Genomic DNA, 27,713 nt, shown 5'->3' with positions numbered 1-27,713 from the left:
ATATTCCTTTGTGATATCCTGGAAAAATCTCAACCTTAGTTTAAGAAATATTGAGCCAGGTTAGCTTTTCTGGAAATAAAGGAGAGTTGTTGACCTGAGGAAGAAGAGAAGCTATCACAGTTGGTCTCTTGGTATTGCTAGGTATGCTTTTCCCACCTGTATTTTAAAGATGCTGCATTTATTTTTTCTAATTCAATTTTATTTTTAGTTCTAAATTCTTTCACTCCCCAACCCATTGAGAAGGCAAGAAGTATAAAACTATTGTCGATATGAAGTCATGAAAAAAAAATTCCACATTAGCCATGTTCTGAAAAAGAAAGAGAAAAAAAAATGTTTCAATCTGCACTCTGAATCCATCACTTCTCTATCAAGGGGCATATAGTATTTTTCATTATGAGTCTTTTGGAGTTGTGGTGAGTCATTGTGTTGATCAGAGTTACTAAGTCTTTCACAGTTGTTTATTCTTAGAATATTGCTGTTACTATGTAAATTGTTCTCTTGGTTCTGTCCACTTCATTTTGCATCAGTTCATGTATGAAGTCTTTCAAGGTTTCCCTGAAACCACCCCCTTTATCATTTCTTACAGAACAATAGTGTTTCACCACATTCATATACCATAACTTATTCAGCCATTCCCCAAATGATGGGCATCCCCCTCACCAGGGATACTACTTTAAGATATTACTGGAAGTTAGGGCTTTCCCATCCTCTTCTTCACTCTGGAGGTTCCCTCTGCAATTCAGGGGAGATTTGTTCAAACAAAATGGGATTTGTTCTGTGAAGTTTGGATTCAGTTAAAGGGCTGCACTTGAGGACCTAGAGGGCCACATGTGGCCCCATCCTTGTATCTAGATCATGTCTAAACTTTCACGGAAATAATGAGGTTATTATAAAGAAATCTCAAGCACTAGCTATCTCCAGATTTGTAGCGATATCTCCTGGAACTGCAATAGGGCTATTTATGTTAGCACATTTGCCAGCTGAATATCATGGCATCATAGCATTAGAACTGAAAGAGGCCTTAGATGCCATCAAGTCCAATCTCCTCATTTTTCAGAGAGGGTAAGAGAATTGCCTAATGTCACACAAGCTAGGGTTGGGCCTAGATCTTCTCCTTCCACATCTAGCTACTTTTCCAATGATCTATTCTGCCTCCTTAAAGAAGTGACATTTGCTCACTGTTAATTAGAGAAATGCAAATTAAAACAACTCTTAGATGCCACTTCATACCTATCAAATTGGCTAATACGACAGAAAAGGAAATTATAAATGTTGGAGAGGATGTGGGAAAAGTGGACCACTAATGCACTGTTGGTGGAGTTGTGAACTGATCCAGTCATTCCAGAGAACAATTTGGAACTACGTCCAAAGGGCACTCAAACTGTGCATACCCTTCGATCCAGCAATGCCACTATTAGGTCTGTATCCCAAAGAGATCATAAAAAGACCTACATGCACAAAAATATTTGTAGCAGCTCTTTTTGTGGTGGTAAATTGGAACCTGAGGGGATGCCCATCAATTGAGGAATGGCTGAATAAACTGTGGCATATGAATGTAATGGAATACTATTGTGCTATAAGAAATGACAAGCAGGCAGATTTCGGAAAAACTTGGACTTATATGAACAGATGAAAAGTGAAATGAGCAGAACCAGTGAGAACATTGTACACAGTAACAGCAACACTGTGCAATGATCAATTAGAAAATGCTATCTACATCCAGAGAAAGAACTGCTGGAGTCTGAATGCAGATAGAAACATACTCCTTTCACTTTCTTTATTATTTTTGTATTCTTTTTCCTTTTGCAAACCGTAATTCTTTCTGCAAATTGTTTCTTCTTTCACAACATGACTAATATGGAAATATGTTTTACATGATTGCATATCTATAATCTATATCAAACTGCTTACCATGCTAGGGAGGGGGGAAAACAGGGAGGGAGAAAATTTGGAACTCAAAATTTTATTAAAATGGAATGTAAAAAATTATCTTTACATGTAACTGGAAAAAATACTATTAAAAAAAAAAAGAAGCAACATTTACCAGATGTTTTTAGCAGAATCCCAATAGAGGGCATTAACACCAGCTGCTGGCTCCGTTAGCATTGCTGCAAAGAGCTCGGAGATATCCTTCCAGGGTCCCCTTACTTCTATGATACTCCTAGAACTGGCAGGTGTCACACCTGAGACCAAGGCCCCAAGAGCCAGAGCAAAAGAGTTCCCTACGTGTGCTTCCCTTCTCTTGTATTTTACAGGTTCCATGCTCTTGTGATGCTTTCTCTATCACTGATTTCTGGTTTACTGTAAACATTTGTAGCTGATGTCTCTAATCTGGATGGAAGTTGCTGAGGGTTAGGAAACTGTGTTGAAACTTTGCAGTACAGCTGTCAGCTCGAAACAGCAACCGTATTGTCAGCTGACCTTCCATGAGCTCCTGACAGCCAATCACCACCTGTGTTTCTCAAGTCACTGACAACGCCTGGTCTAAATAAATACAAATGTTTAACTTACAGTCAAGAATTCAGGACAACGACACAGAATAACAGCCTTCTGTCCAAACCTTCCATTTCAGATGAACTAAGCATAAGGCACATGTAAACATTCAGTTTAAATATCAGTCACCTCTTCAACTCATGCACTGCTTTTATGTCTCCATCTGACCCCAAAGAGCTTTCATGTCCCCCTCCTCCATATTTCTGTCTAATTCTAACATGTATCTCTCCTTCTCTTCTTAAGTTGGGTCCTTTAGGAGGCTTTGCTCACGTACTTCAACTTATCTACCATTTATGAGCTAGGATGTCAATTTACATGTTGTCTCCACCAAAAGCACGGTCTGAGTGAGAGTAGAGGAAAAAGTCTAACAAGAAAAAGCCCAGGGCAAATGGGAGCCTGACTGCATCTCTAGTGCAGGGGCATGAGCTACTTAGGCTATTTGGGCTGGATGGAATTTCATTGATATAGGGATAAGTAAAAGCACTGTACAAATTATAGCACGTAACGTGCTTGTGGAGAAATGACTATTGTTTACAACTCTAACTGAGATCTCTGTTTTAAACAATGTATGTTAATATTCATGTGCATGCCACAGTGCCAGAAAGCACTGCAGAAAAGTACTGCTCTTTGGACCTTACTTTCCATTTGCTATTGCTAATATTCAGGCAATACAGGGAGGTGCAGGGCTATGATTTAAAAAAACAACCCAAACCTTATAAACAGAAGCAACAGTAGCAGAAAGAAAAATAGATTTGCGATTTGAATCCTAGTTCTCCTACTTATTCTCTGCCACCTTGGGTAAATCATTTAATGTTTCAGGGCCTCAGTTTTCTCATCTATAAAATGAGGAGCTGAACTAGATGATCTCTTCCAGCTCTAAATTCTACAGTCCTGTAAATAAGAGGAAAATATTATATTTATTTGTTTATATAATAGCCTCAGGTATGACGATATGATCTTCATTTACATCATCACCACTATCATCCTCGCCATCAGACTTTATTGAGTGCCCTCTCTGTGTAGATCACTATTTTTTCTTACCTGGAATGGAGTCATCTTGAGAGGTGAAGCCAGAAGGACTAGATCCCAGATCCAATATTTGCCATATATCCTGGAGGGAGCTGCCAGCCTGAGATGATGATCTTTGGGTATGGTGCCTATTTTCCTCACGTAGCTCTTGGGCCTCAGTTAGCACTGGAGATCTGTTTTCTTTCTCCTGAGCCGATTTACTAATCCTCATGGGAGTATTAAGTTGGATCTATGAAAGTTAGAAAAGACCTAATGATCCCTGAAGAACTCCAGAAGGTGACAAGGCTCCCAGATCCCAGGAACCTCTTGATAAAGGGGAAGGAAAATAGAAAAGAAGGAAATACTAGAGATTTCAGTAGTGAATTTCAGAAGGCTGATGAGGATAGGCATTTTTCCTAGGACAGTGCTTTGTGGATGTATCAATACTTCAAGAATCTGTGACTTCATCTTTATCTCATTCATTCCTCCCTGCTCATTAGTTTTTGCTGGGGCTAAAAACATTACTTACTTAGTTGTCAACCCTTTAATGATAAGATCCTATAAACATTGCTATGATGGTCTCCAGATGACAGGCATATAATTCATAACCAAACTGGAAGTTATAGCTAGTCAGTAGGACTGGTTTGAGCTTTATTAGCATGGGTTTTGAAATTCTGAGGTCACTTTGGTCCCATGATAAGGCATCAGAATAGAATTTCAATAGAGTCTTGAAAATAATAGCTATTTAATAAAAATTTAAGTTAGTTGAATTGTGGATTTCTAATTCTTTGAGGAACATTTGGGCATTAGGAGGGTTTAAATCAGACAGTACTTCTTGAATCTTAGACCCAATATCTTATTTAGATTTGATATATTTTGGAGGGAATGAAAAGATCTACGATGATCTTTCTGCTTGAATAAGCATGGAGAAAGACTGCTGATTAAAGGAAATAAATAGTAATTTTGGGGGTGTGCAAGTGTGTAGACATCTACATCAATAATTTCAACTCCTGGCTTAGAAACTCCTTCCACCAATGAATGCAGAATGGCAATTCTTCTGTGATTTAGAAAGTTTGGGGAAATCAATTTCTAAGCACCGTGGAGGTGGAGGAAAGCCTAATTACCCTTTCCTAATCACAAAGAAAGTCCTCATTTCAGCATGCTTTTCAGGCACAGCTACTTCTACTTAACCTCGGTATACAGTGAATATTATTTCATAGAAATTCTATCTGACATAGAGAAGCAGATACTGATTATTAACTCAATCCATTTTTGACCACATAATATGACTTTATTGAGTAGAGTACATCTGTGGCTACATTTGGAGCCACTCGAACAAATTCAATTCAATTCATATGTGTACCTACAGTGTGGGAGCTATTAGTTTTTTCTTTTTTTCCAGCCTGCTGAAAAGTTGTTTTTGTGGATTGGGATCTCCACATAGCATCTACCTCAAAAATCAGATTGAGCAGAAGCATTTTTCAAGACAGTTACACTATATTAGTATTTAAAGGTCCACTAGTGCAGGAAACTCTGGAAAAGATACTGGGTGAAGCATCCCAATGATGGGACTGAGAAAAGTGATCTTACTCAGGTGTGGAGACCATATCTAAAGTGAAGAAAACATTTTTACCTCCAAGAATGGGCTCAATTTGTCTGAATCATACAAAACCACGTCTACATTGACCTGTCAGAACTAAAACAAATCACTATTTAAAATGACTCTTTATCCTGTATGGGGGAAGGTCAGACCATGTGTGTGTGTGTGTGTGTGTGTGTGTGTGTGTGTGTGTGTGTGTGTGAAGTACAGTTCCTGTACAGAAAAAAGTGACTCTGCTTAGAAAGAAAGAGGACATCTATTTAAGAAAGGCCTCACTGGGCCCTACTTTTAATTGAATAAAGCCTAATAATTTGGCTATTTTCTATATGCACAATGAAATGCAATGTGGAGAGAGGATGATAGATACCTGTAGGCTTCTCCTTATTACTAATCTACCAAAATTCAAAAGTCAATATTAGCTAATGGCTTTGTCTTTTAATCACGAAATTTTATTTTAGCCCAATTCTCTGCTGTTTCTTATACCTTTTGCTATTCCCTTTCTAGTCCTTTCTGATAGAACACTGTTTTCTCGCTCTCTTTCCTATGGGTAAGAGTAAACACCTTTTCTTTCTTTCTTTTTTGACCTGATTTAAAAACAATTAAAAAAAAGTTGACAGAAGCCAAGACGGCAGAGAAAAGGGAGCTATTGCCTGGTCACCTCCTCAAAACCCCTCTGAACACCTTTAAATAATTCCATGAAACAATTTCTGGAGTAGGACAGGGTGAAATAATTTTCCAGCTAAAGACAACTTAGAAGGACAGAAGGAAAGGTCTGTCTCACCTGGATGAGAGTGAAGCACAGTTGAGTGCAGGTCAGGCCAGCACAGACTCAGCCCTAGCAAACCAGGAGCAGGCCTTGGAAGTCACTGAATCAGAAGTGGCAGTGACTGCTTCTAGAGCTCTCAGCCTACAGATGGTAAGGGGGTCGAAGTGGTCAGAAGGAGATTACAGGGGTCTCTTTGTTAGCACTGAGGCAGGACTTTATTGCACTGCCCGTACTTGTAAATGGATTGCAGTTCTGGGTGGCAGTCCCAGGGCAAGAAGGAGCACTAGCCCACCAGAGTTTGTGGCCACAGTGGAGCAAGCACTTTTGTCACAGTTCCAGGGCAGAAAAGAGTGCTTGTGGTCACTCACAGACCACAGCACAGTCAGGAGAGTAGTAAACATACTTCTCCTTAGATCATACCACTTTGGAAGAACTGAAAACTTATAGGTCCTTAGAAGTATCTCTGAAAACAGCTGCACAAAACCCCTGAAGCTTGGGACAGTGGGCGGAAGCTAAGGACTTTATGAAAAATCAAGAAATAATAAAACAAAAGCCAAAGAATGAAAACAATAGAAGATAATGTGAAATATCTTATTGGAAAAACAACTGACCTGGAAAATAGATCTGGGAGAAATAATTTTAAAATTATTGAACTACCTGGGAGCCATGGTCTAATAAAAGAACCTAGGCACTATCTTTCAAGAAACTATCAAGGAAAATTGCTTCAATATTCTAGAACTAGAGGGTAAAACAGACATAGAAAGAATCCACCAATCACCCCCTGAAAGAGACTCCCAAAATGAAAACTCATAGGAATATTATAGCTAAATTCCAGAACTCCCAGGTCAAGGAGAAAATAATGTAAGGAGCCAGAAAGAAACAATTCAATTTTGGAGCCACTGTCAGGATAACACAAGATTCAGCAGCTTCTATATTAAAGGACTGGAGGGCTTGGAATATGATATTCCAGAGGGCAAAGGAGCTAGGATTACAACCAAGAATCACCTACCTAGCAAAGCTGAGCATAATCTATGAGGAGAAAAATGGATATTTAACGAAACAGAAGACTTTCAAGCATTCTTGATGGAAAAAACCAGAACTGAATAGAAAATCTGACTTTCAAATACAAGACTCAAGAGAAATATAAAAAAATGGTAAACAAGAAAGAGAAATCACAAAGGACTTAATAAAGTTAAACTTTTACATTCCTACATGGGAAGATGATACTTGTAACTCATAAGAACTTCCTCATCATTAAGGCAGTCAAAAGGACTATATATAGAGGACACAGGTGTGAGCTGAAATGATGGGAGGATAGCTAAAAAAAATAAAATTAAGGAGTGACAGAGTAATTTACTAGGTGAAAGGGAGAGGTAGAATGGAGTAAATTATCCTAAAAGAGGCAAGAAAAAGCTTTTACAGTGGAGGGAAAGAGGGAAGAGATGTGGGGGAGTGAGTAAACCTTACTCTCATCAGAACTGGCTCAAAGAGGGAATAACATGCACACTCAATTGGGTATAGAAATCTATATTACCCTACAGGAAAGTAGGAGAGGAATGGGATAAAAGAAGGGAGGGATGATAGAAGGGACAGAAGATTTGGGGATGGGGTAGTCAGAGGCAAAACACTTTTGAAGAGGGACAGCATGAAAGGAGAGAGAATAGAATAAGCAAGGGGAACAAGGATGGGGATAATACAGTTAGCAACAATAACTGTGGAAAAAAATTTTGAAGCAAGTTTCATGATTAAAGGCCTCATTTCTCAAATATATAGAGAACTGAGTCAAATTTATAAAAATAAGAGCCATTCCCCAACTGATAAATGATCAAAAGATATGATTAGTTTTCAGATGAAGTAATCAAAGCTATCTATAGTCATATGAAAAAATGCTCTAACTCATTAGTTAGAAATGCAAATGAAAACAATTCTGAGGTACTACCTCATACCTATTAAATTGGCTAATAGGACAGAAAAGGAAAATGACAATGTTGGAAGGGATGTGGGAAAAACGAGACATTAATGCACTGTTGGAGGAGTTATGAACTGATTCAACCATTCTGTAAGAGCAATTTGGAACTATACCCAGAGGGCCATAAAACCATGCACACCCTTTGACCTAACAATACAACTACTAAGTCTGTATCCCAAAAGAGATAAAAAACAAAAAGACCTATATGTACAAAAATATTTATAGCACCTCTTTTCTGGTGGCAAAGAATTGGAAATTGAGGAGATGCCATCAATTGGGGAATGGCTGAACAAATTATGGTATGTGATTTTGATGGAATACTATTGTGCTATAAAAAATGATTAGCTTGAAGAAAAACCTGGAAAGACTTACATAAGCTGATGCAAAGTGAAATGTACTATGTAAAAAGTAACAGCAATACTGTTAGATGAGCAGGTGTGAATGACTTAGCTATTCTCAGCAATATAATGATGAAAAAATGCTATCCATCCCCAAAGAAAGAACTAATGGTGTCTGAATACAGACTGAAGCATACGTTTTTTAATTTTCCTTAAGGTTTTTTTTGTCTACGTTTTCTTTCACATGACTAATGTAGAAATGTTTTGCATGACTATACTTGTATAACCTATACTGAATTGCTTGCCTTCTTAATGAAGGGATATGGGGTGGGCAGAAGGGAGAGAATTTGGAACTCAAAGTTTTAAAAATGGTTTTCACATGTAACTGGGGAAAAATAAACACCAAATAAATAATTAAATAAAGCAAACTGTGGGAACCTGAAAAAAAAAAGTTTTTTACCTACTCTTTATTTTTTTTTAATACATGGGTACTACCTCCCTGAACCATCAAACCATTCCTTGTAACAAAGAATAAAAAATCTTGAGGAAAAGAAGCAGCTCAGCAAAATTAACCAACGCATCAGGTCTGACTTCATGAGTAATGATGAACCTCTTTTCTTCTAAAGCTCTGTACAGAGCAGTCTGACTTAATCATCTAGCCTTAGCCTCTTTCTACTATTCTAGATGAAACTGTCTCTTATTTTATTTTATTTTCTGCTCAGGCCTTTTAATTCCTACTGCTAGCTGTCATTGGTTAGCTAACTGTACAAATATCTTGTCACCAATTCTGTCTGATAAATACAAATATGAATAAAGTGTTTTATCATTATAAGTCCTCAGCAACTCAAGATCAATGAATTACCAAACAACATCTATCACCTTTTATTTTATTTTTGGGGGGAGGGGGAGGGCAGGGCAATTGGGGTTAAGTGACTTGCCCAAGGTCACACAGCTAATAAGTGTGTCAAGTGTCTGAGCCGTATTTGAACTCAGGTCCTCCTGACTCCAGGGCCGGTGCTCTACTCACTGCACCACCTAGCTGCCCCCCGTCTACCACTTTTAGGAAATGAACTTGCTGCAGTTTAATGTGATGTAGTAGAAAGAACACATTTGAACTATTTGGAATCTGAGGATTTAGATATGGATCCCAGGTCTGCCACTTACTACCATGGTGAAAGCAGACATGTCCTATAAGCATTCTGAGCCTCAGTTTGCTCATGTGCACAATGAGGGGATTGGATTAGATTAAGGTATGTTTCATCTCCAAATCTTAAGTGTAGACTGTTTTTTGGAGGTAAATAGCACGATCACCAAATTTTCCATATTAAACTGTAATGCAGACTTCTATGACATTAACTTGACAAACTGCTACTGTACCTGAGCAGGAGGCAAATTTGGTTCTTCCTCAAAGTTGCTTGGAGCATTATTTCTAGTCAAAGTTTCTGGGGCATTTTCAGATAATCTAGAGAAATAGTCTTGCTGGGCACACTGTAGCTCCTGCCATAGAAAAGAATCAATACAAAAGAAACTTAGGTACTCTACGCTTCATTCAACATGCAGAACATAAAGTCTTTCCTACTATTAGAAAAAAGATATCCCTGAATTTCCAGAGCCAGGGAATTGCTTTACCTGGAGACTACTGGGTACCATTTCTCATATATTTCTGATCTCTTACCTTTACTGCTTGCTTGGTAACTTAACAAGCTGCACAAATCTTATTTCATTATTCTTTACCACACTTCTAAGAGAGGAAAGAATGGAAAGTACTAGGTCCAACACACACACACACACACCCACCCACTGGAAATGGATAGAGCAGAGATTTAAATGTATTGTCACTATGTTTGGGTTGGGGGGGTGAGAGATTGGCTTACAGATATTTAGAATCACAACACTTGGAAGACGTCCTCTCAACAGGTTTGGAACTGATACATAGGTATGTATTGGATGAATGTTTTAGGATTGAGCATGTAAAAACTAAAATCCCTAGTTTTCCAAACAGCAAAGAGTTTGGTAAAAAAAAAAAAAAAACAAAAAAAAAACTGGGTTAAGGAGTTATCTATAGATAATTATTATCCTCAGTCCCTTAAGAAGCTGGCTTAATTTCAGAGACACCAGCTTATATTTCTAGAAAAATTAAGTATGGTAGTCTATATTATGTGGCAACTAACACAGGACAGATAGGTGGCACAGTGGACAGAGCGCCAGGCCTGGAGTCAGGAAGACTCCTCTTCCTGAGATAAAATCTGACCTCAGACACTATTAGCTGCATGACCTTAGGCAAATCACTTAACCCTGTTTGCTTCAGTTGCTCATCTGCAAAATGAGCTGAAGAAGGAAATGGCAAACCACTCCAGCATCTTTGCCAAGAAAACCCCAAATGGGGTCACGAAGAGTTGGACGCAACTGAAAAACGACTAAACAACAACAACAAACACAGGTTAGATAATTTAAGCACATCATTAAAAACAGAGTCAAGTTAGGAATCTAGTCTCATATATTTGTCATGTTTACAGAGATATTTGGCCATGAATACCTTGTCCCAAAATCACAGCAATATAAACTAAACATTAGAAAGAACCCAGAGAACTTCTATTATATTCCTACTTAATCACAAACCCATATATGTAACATCCCCAAACAGTATCCCTTACCCTTTCCAAATTCCATTCAAAATAATTATAGGGTATACAAAAAGTCTGGGAGTTAATAAGAAGTATACCTTCTCATTTCCAAGACTAGGCCCTTTACCCGTGCCCTTGATCCTACCTACTCCCACCTCTTCCAGCATCTTTTCCCATTAATTATCTCTGCTTACTCCCATGCCTTATCCTCTGCCAGGGTTTTCTTGCACTTAAATTTTTTCTTTTTCAATGCTTTACTCATCAACATTCTATCTTAAATCATTATCCTTTTTCTCCTTCCTTTTACCAATAAAATTCTTCAAAGAAAATGGTGTATTGCTTCCTCCATATCCACTCCTGCCTCAATCTCTGTAAGTTTGTCTTTTGCCTCACCATTGTATTGACACTGCTCTTTAAAAAAGCCACCAAATATTGTCTACCTAGTGGTTTTTTAAATTTTAACCATGGCTTTATTTCTCTGCAGCATTTGTTGTTCAGTCATTTCAATCATATCCGGCCCTTTGTGACCCCATTTAGAGTTTTCTTGGCAAAGATACAGGAGGGGTTTGCCATTTCCTTTTCCAGCTCATTTTAAAGATGAGCAACTGAGGCAAACAGGGTTGTGACTTGCTCAGGGTCACACAGCTGGTGTCTGAGGCCAGATTTGAATTCAGGAAGAAAAATCTTCCTGACTCCAGGCCTGACACTCTATCTACTGTGCCACTTAGCTACCCTATAGCATGTGGCACTATTCAATTAATCAACAAGAATTTATTAAGAGCTTACTACGTGCCAGGTATTGTGCTAGTTGCTAGAGGCACTAAACTGTCCCTGCCCTCAATGAGCTTACATTCTGTTAAGGGAATAAACATGTAAACATGAAAGTAAATATAAAACACATATAAAATAAATTAAAGATATTTCATGGGGGTTTGGAAAAAGTGCTAGAAGTTGAGGGGAATCTGGAAAGGCCCCCAATAAGAAGATGGCTCTTGAGCTGATAGTGCCTTGAAAGAAGCTAGAGAAAAAGATAAGGATGGAGTGTATTCTGAATATGGGATAACCTGTGCAGAAACACAGAGACAGGAGATGGAAAGTCATTTATGATGAATAGCAAGTTGGTCAGTTCAGCCAGAACGGACAGTCCATGAAATATAGTAATGTGTACTAAGCCTAGCAAGGAAGTATGAAGACAGGTTGTAAAACGCTTTAAATGCCAAACAGAGGAATTTCTATTTTATTATAGGAGTGGCAGGGAGGCAGTGGAGTCTTTTGGGCAGAAGGGTGACATGGTCAAGTCTACACTACATTCTTCTATGGTCTTTCACTCTCTTTAACCTGATCCCTTCACTCTACTCTAGCCTGCCTCAAAGTTTCTCCCTGGTTTCTTTTCTATTTCTTCTTTTATTATATGGCTCTATTTTCTTTTGTATTGTCTTGGTGTTTATTACAAATTTTCCTTCTCGACTATGAGATATCTATCACTCAGCCATTTTTGGGTCACTTTTTAGTTATAGCAGTTATTCCCACTATTTCAAAGAAGTTGGAGAAATGAGCAAGAAAAAAAAAAAGAGAAAGGAAGCTAAAAGAAGAGGAAAAGAACACAGAGTTAACTTGGATACCTTCTCCTTCTTGAAACCCTTAGCTTCTGTGACACTACCCTGTCCTGGTTCTCTTACTATTCTGGCTGTTCCTTCTCTTTTGCTGCCTCCTGTTTCTTCTCCTTGTCTTATAAATAGAGTCTTTTAACAAGATTCTGATCTTGGACCTCCTGTCTTCTCTCTCTAACTTTTCTCCTTGAGGATTTCATTCTTATCCATATCTTCAACTACTATCTCTATGCAGATAACTCTAAAATCTCTATAGTTACAACTGCCCTCTTAACCTCCAGATCCTCATCCTAGCTCCTTGTTGGACTTCTCTACCACATAGTACCTCAAATTTTACATATTCTAAATCTAATTAATTATATTCCCCTGATCTCCAAAATCTATTCTACCTTTTTGATTTCCTTATTTCTGTTATGGTACCATCATTTTCCTACTTACACAGGCTTAACTGTCAGTCATCTTTAATTCTTCCCTTCCCTTCTCCCTTTCCCCAAATCTAGTCACCCAATCCTGAATCAATTTTTTGCCTTATCTCTTCCATCTGTCCTGTCCTTTTCTTTTTTCCTTTTCCTCCATTTTTATGCTCTGTCTTTTCATTTTGAGGGCTACAACTCAAACTAAAGGATTATCTTTTTGAAAATTTTTTTAAAAAATTAATTAAACATTCCCTCCTTTTCATTCCCTCTGCTACTACTATAGTTTTATGCCTTCTTTATTTCTCACCTAGAGTATTGCAAAAGCATCCCAACTCACCTCTTCCGTCCTAATTCTCCCCAGCTCTGATTTATCCTAAAAAACAACTGCCATGTATACTTTATTAAATCATTCTTATCACATCATACAATTGTTCAAAAATCTTTAATGATTACTTATTAACTAATGAATCATGTCTAAATTCTTTAATATGACATGTAAGGTCCTTCAAAATCTGGCCCACACATATCTTTTTATATTTATCTCCATCTACTCCTCTTCATGTACCCTTTGCTTTGGTCCAAACATCTCGTGGGCTTTCTTCCCTGCATCTTTGTTCACACTGTTACTTCCCCCTCAATCTTCACTTGTCAAAATATTACCCATTACCCTCCATGAAGTCTGTCCTGATTCCCCCTGTCTTTCCTCTTACTTCACATAGTACTTTCTGAAAAAGGCACATAATATACTCCATTAGTGATTTTCTAGTGGTAGAAAAATAGAATGTTGATATTCTTCCGGTGATTTTTATTCAGGTCTCATCTCTTCTACTAAGCCATGATTTCTTTGCGAGCTAAGACTATGTCTTACTCATCTCTACTCCCCTACAGACTCTAGCATAGGACTTTTATATATGACAGGGGTTCAATAAATGTTTACTGAATTGATGAAGATATGCAATCCTAGATCAAAACTGAAAAACTTAATAAACATTGAGTATGACTACTTCCTAATTCACAAATGTTATCTCCAGTTACACAAATGAATACTATGCTTGATTTTTTGATTGTGCAATAATTCATAACATTTTAAATTAATGTCCACTAGATCTTTAGATTTCTGTTTTACTGTTTGCTGTGATAAATGTTTGCTTACTCTTTTGTAGGAGGTAGCTAAGCTGGCCAGGAATAAGCTAAACTTTATGCTTCCTTTAGTGTGTCTAGGGAAAAGTAATTTTTATTCTGAACCTTTAGAAGAACATCATAACCAGAAGTACGCTACTCACATGGGAGAGCCAAATATTAAATTTTCATTGTGAGTATTTATTCCTCAGGAATTGGCAAACACTACAAATCAGAATTTGATTTATTGTTTTGTTAATTGTCTAGACTTAAGTGATGGAAAAAATGTTAATAAAGCAGACTAAACTTAAGTGTGTGTTAGGTGGACTTTTTTGCGTGTGAGCTGGTTGCTAAACATTTACCAACACAACCACTGATCATAGTCCTTGAGTACAAATATCTGATACATAGAACATAGATGTAATTCTATCCCAGTAGTACTTTTGAAGATGGGAGAATAGAAGGGTGTGTGGCTAGCCAAGGCCCTTCTCTGGCTTTGCCCCAAGGTGAAAAATCACAGATATTGAAGTCTTCCTTGAATGTGTGAAATGGGGTTTTCTGGATCCCAGATCTTATCTATTTAAATATATCATTGCTAAGAGGGTCACCTTAGGTCCCCATTGGTCAGGGTATATAAACCGTGTGACATGAGATTATCTATATAACTTATTTAATCAATCTAGGTCAATATCTGAATAGTTAAGAATTTGGGTCAAATAACATTTTCATTGGGCTGGAGAAAAAAGAAGTATAAATGTGTGATAGAGAGAAGGAAGAAACAGCCAGGATGAAAGAATAGGGAAGGGGAGTTGGTTACATAGTCACCAATACCAGAAATAGCTGGTACATGGATGAAACAAATCAACTTCTCACCCATGTCTCTGCTCATCTGTAAAATGGCAAGCACAGCTCTGTTTTCTCCCTATTTCTAGATTTGTTATATGTAGACGAAAAAGATTATATAATAGGTAGCAGCTCCAAAGCTAAAAGATGATGTCCAATATCTTTAGGCAGAGCAAAAGCCTGTGATAAATATAAAGGAATCTAAGTTATTCTAGCCTTGCTTGTTCAACATTAAAAAATAAAAATCACATTTATTTAAACAAAAATATACACACAGTGTACAATGAATATGGCTTACACAGAACAAAAGAAAAAAAATAAGAATTTCTAAAATACCAATGAGAAGGAGCTGGCCCTAAGTATTTGTGCATCATTCTCTAAGGAAGAAATACACGTCATCAGTTGAACTGGAATAGAGAGATAACCCAAAGGGATAACAAGGCCTGAAGCAGCCTTTTAGATAGTACCACAAGAATAAGAAAGTGGGTATAGGGTAAAATGAGAAGTAACAAAATATCCATTCCAGAGTACATATGTACAGAAGTTTGTGCACATCACATGGAAGGGGGACACTGATGAGTGATATGATCCTGGTGAAGGGGTATCCACATTCTCCTACAAAGTAGCATCCTCAATGTGTAACATCACTTTGGATTACAAACTGAATGCAAGAATAATACTGGCAGTGAAGTAAATTTGAAGCAATTGATGTAAACCCTAAACTCCAGTCTACTGAAATGTACAAGGCCACAGATCAGAGACCGATATAAATGAATACTGTTGAAAGTAAGTTAGATTCATAGAGGCTTGTTCAACATTAAAACATATTGATCAAAAAAGTCAATTCTTTAGATGAAATATGTTACCTGGGTTGTGAGCTTGCCTTGAAGCTGCTCCAAAGCTAAGAGATGATGCCCACTATCTCTGGTTAGTGTTTTTGGATATAAGGCTCCAGAAACAGTTTGAAAAGGATGCCGTGAGAACTTCATGGAAGGGCCTGGAAATAAGATGAGATAATGAGTAAAAAGATACGCTTTTCTAGCAAGCATTAGAATGTTACCTATGTTATAATCTGAATATCATTCTCCATTAATTGCTTCAAGCAATTTCTAGATATCTTAATGACTGCAGAAATAAACTTTTCTACATTCTCTCTACTGGGTCCTAAAATGTGTTTTCATTTCAACTGCTGCCTGTTTTGATTTCTTAGCTTCTTTCCTTTCACAATTATAGCCTAGATTCCTTCTTCCCCTTGTTCCTGATCCTGCTCTAACTACTCTTACTTACCTTTAGCAAGGCCCTTTATCTTTCTGAGCCTCAGTTTTCCCATCTGCAAAGTGAAGGTGGTTGGACTAGGTGCTCTGTTATGTACCATTTGGTTCTAAATACTAAAAACCTATTCAAGAAAAAAAAGCTCCTCAACATTAATCAATATTAGAGTTGTCCTAGTTATAAGACATTAAGATTAAAAATTTTCAAATGACATTACCCTTCATTACTGTCAATAATAATTGAAAACACACCTTTACTTCAAATACCAGCCAGAGAATTCCAGAAGAGTCTAAATAGGTTTAAAACAACATTAACATACTTGTTCTCCATTCTCATTCTTTGTCTTTTCATTTTGGGGACTAGAACTCAAACTAAAGGATTATCTTTTTTCTATATCAAGATCATAATCTATTTGTTTAATATTCCTGAGTTTGTCCAGCTCAGAACTGTTTCAAATCATAAGTTATTCAAAGGGAAAGACAATATTTGTTTAACAAACTTTGTTGAGGGTCTAATATGGAACAATATGCCTGGGATACTACTAGACATTATCAAGAAATTTATTAGAAATAAACTAGAAAACATTATTGTATGTAATAGCTTATATATTTGCATAAAACTGTGAGACACTATCAGCCTGGAATATTGTGCAGCTTTGGTTGCTGACACCTAAGAAAACTGGAAGGGATACTGAACTGCAGCCAGGAGGCACGGCTCTAGGCCTACACCTAGCTCTTCCTGTGCAACCCTAGACATATCACTTCTTCCTTGTTTGCCAAATGACTTTTCCAATCCAAACATTTTATGATCTATGAATAAGGTCTAGACTGTCTTTATTGAGTATGCCCCTTAATCCACCATCAGAGACAGAATAATGGCTGAACAAATCACATGTACAGATTTAATCCATTTGGCAATTAATATGTTTTTAATATTTTTGAGTGATAATAAAACTATTACCACAGAGTAAATCATTTCTGATTACCTTAAGTTTATGAAAAGTCTTATAACCAGATAAATATTCCGAGTGGAAAAAAATGCTGACAAAATTCTTTGTTATGGTGCCTTTCTGAGAGGAGCTAGGTGGGGAAATCTAGGCAATATAAAAACAAAAGTTATCATCAATAAAATATATTTTTAAATGCTGATATGCCAGTCTTGCCAAAAGCTATTGAGTCTTAGGGTAAAAATATATGCTGGGAATTAGAAAACACAGTTGGTTTTACTAACTACAGAATTTCTGGACTTGAGGAGGAAATACAGACTAGCATATTTCTTTTTAAATTTGTAAGGCCACTGGCTCACAATGAAAAAGCTTTTATTGGATATTAAATACAGCTTGCCCAGAAGTGAAAAGAGATGGATTGGAATTAAAACCTGGTCCTGGGTCCTCTTACTCAAACATATGTTTAAAAGGAGTCATTAGTTTAAGAAAGAGGCATTAGTACATAAAACTAGACCACAAAACTTGTTTGTCTGAAAAGTTTTTTTGAAGTCAGAAGATGGTGCACTCACTGAAGAGGAAAGAATAAAATAGAGCTTCCTGGCTTTCATATCTGGGATCTGTACTAGTTGAAACACTATATGCATAGATGCGCTCTCCACTGTGAAATCTGAGTCAGTATTCAGATTGCTTTTAGTAGAGGGAATATCACTGTTTGTGGGGAAAGATCTTGTTTCTATCTTCCTAGGCCACAAAAGTTTTGGGTTTTTTTTTGGCCACTTGCTGCCAGATCAATCATCTTTCCCTTAATTTCCCTTTCTCATATTTACAAATCTCTCTTCCCTCCTTGACACTCCCATCACATTAAAGTTACGTTAACTCCTTCAAGGAACTAAGTATAGCCAACGTATTATCTAAAGCCATTCTAATACATTTTTAGCTGGGGGTAAACTAGACATTTTTTGGAACAGTCCTTATTTCAAGAAAAGAAGATGTACATCTAAAGAGGTTTTACAGTCTATGCTTCCTAAGTCCTAATTCAGAAAACATGCACAAAGCAGGGCAGACTGAACAGCCTCCCATAGATCTTTATATCTGACTGGCTCTATTACCTTTGCTTACTTCCTGGAAATGGGAACAATTACAGTCTGAAAGGGGAGCATTTTTACACATGATTTTCATAACTCTAGGAGTTTATAAATGAGTGTGAGAGTTAATTCAAGATGTTGAAACCTCCTTCAAGATATTAAAAGCAGGAACAGACAATAATGGGTAAAGGGACATAGTTGTGTCCTCCAAAATATTAAAAGCTCTTCCAAGACATTACAAGCAGAAACAGACAATAACAATTACAGGGCCTAGTTGTGAACGTCTTAAAGGAACATATATACCCAGAATTAAGGAGTTTATATGGGCATACTTCTAAGCTGATGTGGCTATGAGGAAAGTATTTTCAAATCTGAAAGTGAGATTCTGGAGCTGGGACCCATACAGAAAAGGACCAAAAGGCTAAAAGAGATCAATTCTGCCCTGGATCTTGAGGTAGAAGAAAGGATAAACCAGGAGGGAAATACAGGGTGTCTTGAGGCTGAAGTCAAACACTAACTTGAGGAACTGAATGTTGTTAGTTCCCTTTTCCTACTTTAACAGAGATGGTTCTGCGACACACAGGTATAATTTATGAGCTAGGCCATCTAGAACTGGAAGGTGATTTGACAATCCTCCACATCAGCTGAAGTTGTGAGAGTATATGAGATGATCAAGGGAGAGTGGAGAGAGAAAGAGAGAAGAAGAGAGACAATGGAAAGAATGCTGTATTTGGAATCAGAGGCTGGAATTAAAATTCCAGCACTCCCTCTTACTCCTTGTCACCTTGTGGACCAGTCTCTTAAACCTTGGAGTCTCGGTTTTTTAACCTACAAAATGAGAGTGTTGAAGTAGATAACCCCTAAGGTACCTTCCAGCTCTAAATCTGTGATTCTAAGTACCTTGACAAATGTCTACGTGGGGCAGGAGAAGAAGAGGAGCGTATGACAGTATTGTAACAAAAGCCAAGGGGAAGTGAGTTTCAAAAAGGAAGGAGTGGTCAGTAGAATCAAATGCTATGGAGACTCCAGGAAGATAGAGAAAAGTCTATCAGTTTTAACAATAAGAAAATGACTTTCATCTTTGAGTACAAGGGGTGGAGGTGGGGGGTGGCACACAGATAACAGACCGAAAAAGGTTGAGGAGGAGGCAAGTGGTAAGGAAGCAGAGGCAGCAAATACAGACTACTCTTTTGGAAAAAGCTGCTGGTGAAAGGAAGAGAGAGCAACAATGAGAGTGTGAGGGCCTTGGAGACTAGAGATGTTGGTAGGCCAGGCGGTGTAGAAGGAAAGAGTAAAAATGTAAGACCAGGGGAGAATCATGATGAAGTAGGGTGCTGGAAGAGAGGGAAAGGGAGAGAATCAAAGATATAGGTATAGGAATGAGCTATCTGAAAAGCAGTTCTCTTTGAAAGGGAAGAGACATCTATTTTCAGGCAGGAGTAAAGAAAGAAAAGATGGATGAAGATAAAAATGTTAAGATACAAATAAGGAAAGATGAGGGACCTCATGTCATATTTTCTTTTTTTCATGTCATATTTTCAATAAATTCAATTCGGTGTGTTTATTAAGTACTTACTCTGTGTAAGGCACTGCGCAATTATTTCCACAAAGCGTTGTGTGATGGGGATACAAAAATAAAATGAAAACCGTTCCTTTCCTAAGCTCCTATTCTGCTGGGGAAGGGAGGCAGGATACAGCATGTATAGTTAAGTAATCACAACATAATTTGAGAAGGGAGAGAGTTGCATGGGAGAAGGAAAGGCTTTCTGTAGGAGGTGGAATCTGAGGTAAGCCTTGGAGAGACAGAGACAGGAAGAAGTATGCGGAGATCAAAGGCATGGAGGGAGAAGATAGAGTGTTAAGTTTGGGGAATAGCTATAAGGCCAGTTTGACTGGAACAAAGAATTTAAAGCAGACTAATATGAAATAAATCTGGAAAGGCAAGCTGGAGTGAGACTGTGAAAGGTTTTTAACATTAAGTTCAGAAGTCTGATTTTATTTGAAAGGCAAAAGGAAGACACCACAAATTCTTGAGCAGGGCAGTGACAAGGTTAGGAAGATTATTTTGATGGTTATGTGGAGGATGAGTTAGAAGGGTGTGACTACAAGAAATGAGACCAATTAGAAGAATATTGTAATAGTTCAGGTGAAAGGTAATGAGGGCTTCAAACTATGGTAGTGGCCATATAACAGAAAAAGGTAATGGACAGAAGAGATGTTCTGGAGGTAGAAACAAGAAAACATGGCAGCTGATTGGATATAGAGGGTAAGGGACTGGGAAGAACCAAAGCTGTCAACCTCTGTGACTGGAAGGATGGTGGTATTCTCAATAGAAATCAAGGAAGTTAGGATGAGGGGAGATTTTAGGGAAGAGACAGAGTTCTGTTTCAGACATAATGAGTTCAAGGTATTGAGTTTGTGACTTAGGACAGAAACTCAGGAAAGAAACTCTGGCTAGGTATACAGATTTGAGAGTCATATGTGGACCTATGGAAGCAGATGAGATCTCTAAGGCAGAGGCCTTATTGTCGTTATGGTTGTTTTTAGTCAGGTAACTATAAAAGGGAGGAGAGGCATGAGACAGTCAGGTGAAAGCTGTTTAAGAATATGTTAAACTTGGGCATGTCTGAAGGCAGCTGGGAGGGAACCAGCAGATAAGAAGAGATGGAAGATGAGAAAGGGATGAGATAAGCAAGAATTCAGAGGCACAAGAAGGGTTGGCCTTGGTAGTTCTCATTTTTATTAAGGACTAGAATAAAGAATGATGTAAAAGGTTGTGAGATGTGAAATAAAGATAATCAGTTTTCTCAGGAAAGTAGGAGGTGAGGTCTGCTGAGTGGGGGAGGGTAGAGAGTATTTCACAAAGTCTGAAATTTCACCCTGGGGAATGCAACAGAGTTAAACAGGGAAGAATAAAAATATTGCCATGAACCAGTGAGGATCCAGTTGAGGTTCGATGACATAAATTTGATTTAGGCTCATTGAGCATCAGTTAAATGACTTCCTTTAGTGACTCTCCATAACACATACATAGGAGCAGAGAAGGGTGGCAGGTATTAAGATTAGGGGTAACACAGAGACGGAGTTTGGCAAAGCATGAGCAGCAGTAGGACAACTAACTCCAAAGAGTTAGGAGGATAACATTTAAAAGTACAATGCTTTTTAAAAACAGTTTCTTTTCTTAAAATTGGGACTGCCAGCAAATTTTTACTAATAATGAATGATGGGAGTTTGGGAAGAGTAGATAACATCTATATGATATAGGATAAGGAGTCATTTAGAGATGAATGAAAGGATTTCCCAAAAGCACTGAGGTTATATCTTAAGTTAGATACGAATTTATAGTGAGTCTTGACAGCATGGTTTAATGACCTTCTCAAGTTAAAAAGAGAGGAGACCATCAGCTTTTAGCTTAAGAGATAGGAAGGAGTTTACATAACAAGAGCATAACAAGAGAATGAGTCACAAGAACAAGATAGGAAAAGAATGTTCCAGGAAAGTATAACTACAGGTAAAGTTATAAGAAAGGGCCAGAGGATATCCACATGCTACAAATGTGGAATTAGACTTTCAGTGTTGTGTAGAAGTCATTTAAGCACCTACTATGTTCCAGGTATTGGAAAGGCAAAACCAATTCCAGTTCTCAAGAAGTTCACAGTTTAATGGGGGAGATAACATGTAAATAATTATGTACAAACTATATATACAGGATTAACTGGAGACAATCTCAGGGAGAAGGCATTAAGATTACGGAGGACTGGGAATAGAAGGTGGGACTTGAGCTGAATTTTGAGGGAAGACATGGAAGTCAGGAAGTCAGGTGAATATGAGGGGAGAGGGCAATCCAGGCATGGGAAATAGCCAATAAAAATACATGGAGTTGGGAGACAGAGTGTTACGTGCAAGGAATAGCAAGGAGGCCAGCATCACTGTATCATAGAATATGTAAAGGAGAGTAAGATGTAAGAAGAATGGAAAATTAGAAAGAACTAGGTTAGTTAAGACTGCCTTTCTTTGTATCCCCAGTTTTCAGCACAATGCATGACACACAGTAAAAACTTAATAAATACTTGTTGACTTGCCTTCTACACAACACTGGATGACTTGACTTGATTGAATATGGTGGGTAAGGAGATGAAGACAACACCTATGTTGGGAATCTCAAAAAAAAAACCAGCTAAGTTTCAGGAAGAGGGGAAGATTTAAGAGGAAAAATAAAGAGTTCAGTTTTGAATATGTTAAGTTTAAGATGTCGATAAGGCATCCAGTTTGAGATGTCCAACAGAGAGTGGAGATGTGATACTGGAGGTCAAGAGGGAGTTTACAGTGGGACAAATTGGAGATGTGAGAATCATCTGCATGGAGAAGATAACTGAATTCATGGTAGCTGTTGACTGAAATAATAGAGAGGGAAAGGGGAGGAAGGTCCAGGACAGAACTTTGGGGGATACCTATGGTTAGCAGGCATGGCCTAGATGAAAAGGAATTCTATAAACCCTAATTTGAATTAAAAAATGTTAGCGCTGGCAGAGACCTTAGGGTGCAACCCCCTTGTTTTGCAGACGTGGAATCTGAGGTCCAGATTAGAGAGGTGATATGTCCAAAGTCATAGCTAATAAGTGACATTGCATAATTTTATTCCAGGACTTCAAGTCCAATCATCTTTCAACTTTACTACTCACACTTGTCTTTTTGACTTCCTCTCCTGGGTAAGGACATAACTTTTTTTTTTTTTTACAGGTGAGTGTTAGGTACCACTGTATAGATTTTGTGTTATAAGGACTAGCCCTTTCACATTTGTGTTAACTCTGACATATTTTGACTTGACATTCTTCTCTCTCATGTTTACTGTGGCACTTTATTTGTACATTCTTTCACCATACTTATGTCATCCGTACATCTTTGTTTATTCTGTTTGGAATCAAATGGCTCTTAACTTTCTCAGAAAATCAATTAAGAGTTTCAGTATAGACAAAGACCTAACTGGAGCCTAGTATACTGTAGTTTTGAACATCAGTCTTAGTTAAAAGACACTGTTGCCTTTATCCTACGAAAGACTGTAGGCTTTGGTCAGTCTGGGAACATGGTAGCCTTTTATTAATGAGTGTTACAAAGCTGTATAGAAAGGGCTTTAGATTTTTTTGTTAACCTGCGGTACTTTCCTCACAAACATTGCCAGGGAAATTGGTTTGTAGAACTCTGATCTCTAAAATAAAATTCTACTCTATGCCAGTTACTTTTGACCCTGAGTTTATTCCACAATGAGGTTATTTTGCTTTCCTTCTTGCCTTCCTGAGAAATCAGAGGATAGATCACTTCCACCCACTCCTTGCCCCCTTTACATATACAGTAAAGGCTTTTCACTAGTTACTCTATTTGGGGACTACATGGACTTGACCCTTCCCACCCCTGGTCTGGAACAGCATCTAGTTTGAATAATATGCTTTGTTCCAGGAATGAGTGTATTGCTAGGGAGTGGTTTAAAGAGGTAGACTGCAAATTCGGTTCATTCAAACCAATTCTGTTCCTAGAGATTCATGCTCCAAGAGGAGAGAGAATTCAAATAGTGTTCAAGATGCATTTACCCTTTGTTTTACCCAGTTCAGCACGAAGTCTGTTCCCCATTTCAATGAGCTGCTGCTTCTCTTGGCTTAGGCTGGAGATTTTTCTTGCTGCTTCCTTCAGTTTCTTCTGCAGCATTTGCATGGAAAAGGCCCCAAGAGGCTGGGCCTGATCCCCAGCCCCAATTTGGTCAAACTGATCCTTTCGATCTGCGGCTCCTAGAGGCTTTTTGGTCATCAGACTCTGTAAATGAAAGCCCAAAAAGAGGGCTGCTAGTTTCAGAGTCCAGCTACAAACAACACATAGCAAAAACAGGCTGGCAAAACAACAGAATCTTCAGCTGTGAAACAGAATGAAATGGGAAAGTGTATAGATCTGGCATTTACTGCTTAACATTTTTGCTGCCTAGCTCAATTGAGCTCTACCCCTCTAATATCAAACTTGAATTTTGTTTCTTTTCTTTTTTTCTAGTTTTTACTTAGTTTTTTATTTTTCCCCAGTTATCTATAAAAACAATTTTTAACATCTGTTTTTAAAACTGACTTTCAAATTCTCTCTCTTCTTCTCTACCCATCCCCTCCCTCCATTGATAAGGCAAACAATTCGATATGGGTTATACATGCGTAGTCATACAAAACATATCCATTATAGTCATGCTGTAAAAGAAAACATAGACAAAAAAAACCTCAAGAAAAATAAAGTGGAAAAAAAAGGAAGGCTTCAATCTATATTTGAGACCTTTCTCTGGGGATGGATAGCATTTTTCATCATAAGTCTTTCAGGGTTGTCTTGGATCATTGTACTGCTGAGGATAGCTAAGTCACTCACAGCTGATCATTTTATAATATTGCTGTCACTTTGTCCATAGTACATTTCACTTTTCATCAGCTCATGCAAGTCTTGCCAGGTTTTCCTGAGAGCATCCTGCTCGTTATTTCTTATGGTACAATAGTATTCCATCATAATCACATACCACAACTTGTTTAGCCATTCCCCAACTGATGGGGTTCCCCTCAACTTCTAATTCTTTACCCCCAGAAAAGAGCTGCTATAAATATTTTTGTACATGTGGGTCCTTTTTCTTTTTCTTTTTTATTTCTTTTGGGGTACAGATCTAGTAGTGGTTTTGTTAGGTCAATAGCCCTGTGGGCATAGTTCCAAATTGCTCTATAGATTGGTTGAATTAGTTCACAACTCCAACAATGCATTAAAATCTCATTCCTCCCATATCCCCTCCGACATTTGTCATTTACCTTTCCTGTCCTATTAGCCAATCTAATAGGTATGAAGGTAGTACCTTAGAATTGTTTTATTTTGCATATCTCCAATCAATAGTGAGTTAAAATATTTTTTTTTCATATGGCGATAGATAGCTTTTATTACTTCACCTGAAAACTGATCATATCTTTTGATCATTTACCAACTAGGGAATGGCTCTTATTTTTATAAATTTGACTTGGTTCTCTATATGTTTGAGAAATGAGGCCTTTATCAGAGAAATTTGCTTCAAAATTTTTTTCACAGTTACTATTCCTAACTGTATTTCTCTCCATCCTGTACCCCCCATTTATTCTATTCTCTCTCTGACTACTCCTTCCCCCAATCTGCCCTCCCTTTTATCATGCTCCCCTTTTCCCTTATCCCCTTCCCCTCCTACTTTCCTGTAAGGTAAGACGGATTTCTATACCCAAGTGAGTGTATATGTTATTCCCTCTTTGAGCCAATTCTGATGAGAGTAAGGTTTACTTACTCCCCCTCACTTCCCCCCCTTCCCATCTATTGTAAAAGCTTCTTCTTGCTTCTTTTATGTGAGATAATTTATCCCATCCTACTTCTCCCTTTCTCTTTCTCCCAGTACATCCATCTCTCACCCCTTAATTTTTATTTTTTTTTCTTTAATGAGAATAAGAGCAACAATAATAATGTTTGGTATTTGAGGGTTTTTATCTGCACTGTTGCATACTGTAGCAGCATGGTCTAAATATCGAGTATGCATCATTAACTTCTCCCCTCCCCCCTTTTTAATAGATGGGAAAACAAAAACTAGAAAGAAAGTGGCCAATCCAGTGCACTGGCTACTCATGCGGTGTTCTACAACAAGACTTTGTTATTGGTCAGAATGATAGCCACCTCTGGCTGACTTCCTGTGTAGATAATAGTCCACACTGAAATCTCCTTTTTAGACTTTGCTTGTTGGTAGTAGAAATCCATTTTGCTTGGGAACCCTTATTCTTTCAGATTTATCTCTGCTGTTGGCTTGTTTTGATTTAAAGGAAATTTAGCTTTTATTTTGCATATCTCGTATAACTTCTTTTCCTCCAGAACTCATGCTCTCCTAAATATTTTTCCTTTAAGTATCACTGGTACGATTCCAATGTGCCTTGCTGGAAGCAGTTCCCTTAGCAATGAAATCACAGTTTCTTGACATATTGACATCACGCTCCTTCTTCATTTCTCCCTATTCCTTCCAAAATGCTCTATGCCCTATTGCTGATCTCTTCCATTATCTACTGGTCTCTTTGCTTTCTGGTTTCTACCATTGCCACTGGCTCTACTAAGTGAGCACAATAAAGAATCAAATCATGATGGAGCCTTATTTAATATAACATATAGCAGAGACTACTGAAAGCTTTGTTGAGATAGTCTAGGGTCCTGAGCCTCAACCCCCAAGAATAGCAGCACACCCCAAATTACCGGCCCTGTTTTCAGCCAAACTCCTACAGCCGTCATCTTTTAGAATACTCCTCCTGGAGGCAGCCTGCCATTATATAGGAAGCCACTAAAAGGAACACCAAATACCAAACAACTGCCACTGAGGGGCAGGTAAGCACAAGAGTCCCATGAACAGCAGTATTCCTAGACTACCAGCCCTGATTCCAGCCCAGCCCCCATAGCCATCATCCAGGAAAGAAGGCGTAGAGAAAAGAAAGTTCTTAGCATTAAAGTTCATGGTACTGTCAGATGGTTTAATATAAGAAAGCATTATGATTCTGTCAATGGAAATAACACGAAAGAAGTTGCCTTATCATCTGAGGCCCTTTCCATCTGCCTCGCAGCTGAATCCTTCTCCTTACTTTTCTACATGTATTACTAATGATTAGCACAGTGCCTTGTATACAATAAGTGCTTCATATATGTTCCTTCATTTATTTATAGAGTTCAGCATAACACTTGTTTTTCTTAATAGCTTACGTAGCACCCTTCTGACCCAAGGAATTGGAACAACTCAAATGGATGCCTATAGGACAGGCCAGTCTGGTTCAAAGACTAGGGGACCCAAACATGTCTGAAAAGATAAGTCTCCTTCCCTTGTCCTAAGTGAAAGGGGGAGGGGTAAGCAACAGCAGAGAGAGGGAGAAAAAATGATCTCTGGGAACATAAGCAGTATGACTGGGAAGAAAACAGAGAATGGGAGGCTAGCATACTGACTGGGTTTTCAGCACTGTTGCTGCTGCTGCTGGAGGTCATAGGCTTGGAAAGGACTGGAGCGGAATGGCAACCAACCAAAGACAATGTAGAATAGGTTTGGCTGTGTCTGACAGTGAGAACAAAACTGGTGAAACTCTTACATTCTCATCTATCACCTCCTTCTCTCCCATGTTGTTTTTATCCCATTCCTTGTTTTTTTTTTTAAATAAAGGATTATAGGATCATAGATATAGAGCTGGAAGGGACCTCATAGGAGTCACATCCCTTTGTTTTATGGATGAGGAAACTTAGAACAGAGAAATTAAGTGATTTGGCCAGGACCATTTGGCCAAGTCATTGTCTGAGCAGGATTTGAATCTATATCTTTCTGTCTCCAAGCCCTGTGTACCTTCTTCACTATGCCACACTGCCTCTTTAAGTCTCTTTGTTTTCTATTTACCAAGTGATAAAAAAAGAAATTGGCTTCTCAGTTCATTATGTGCATTGATGGGGGAAATGAAAGCAGCTGAAGAGGAGGAGATTGTCACCGAAGGACACACAGAGAGGGGAAAATTCTCTTTCTAATCAATTTTATTGATATGTATTATTAAAACTCCCCCAAATGGATTCACTCATACCCAGATACAAATGGGT

The 27,713-nt window shown here is 38.0% G+C and overlaps 1 protein-coding gene across 1 annotated transcript in view; it reads right to left on the bottom strand.

Moving 5' to 3' along the window:
* Positions 1-27,713, bottom strand: part of CCDC57 (coiled-coil domain containing 57) — a 312,170-nt gene that overhangs the window by 94,085 nt on the left and 190,372 nt on the right. The window contains exons 14-17 of the mRNA XM_036754111.1: positions 23,675-23,894; positions 15,653-15,783; positions 9,552-9,671; positions 3,535-3,751 (exon numbers count right to left, since the gene is read on the bottom strand). Coding sequence (XP_036610006.1) covers positions 3,535-3,751; positions 9,552-9,671; positions 15,653-15,783; positions 23,675-23,894 — 688 coding nt within the window. The remainder of the gene's footprint in view (positions 1-3,534; positions 3,752-9,551; positions 9,672-15,652; positions 15,784-23,674; positions 23,895-27,713) is intronic.

This window comes from Trichosurus vulpecula, chromosome 4 (genome assembly GCF_011100635.1).
Source record: "Trichosurus vulpecula isolate mTriVul1 chromosome 4, mTriVul1.pri, whole genome shotgun sequence".
Classification (NCBI taxonomy): Eukaryota; Metazoa; Chordata; class Mammalia; order Diprotodontia; family Phalangeridae; genus Trichosurus; species Trichosurus vulpecula.
Note: the sequence above shows the minus strand (reverse complement) of the source record. Positions and strands in the feature narration are given on the sequence as shown.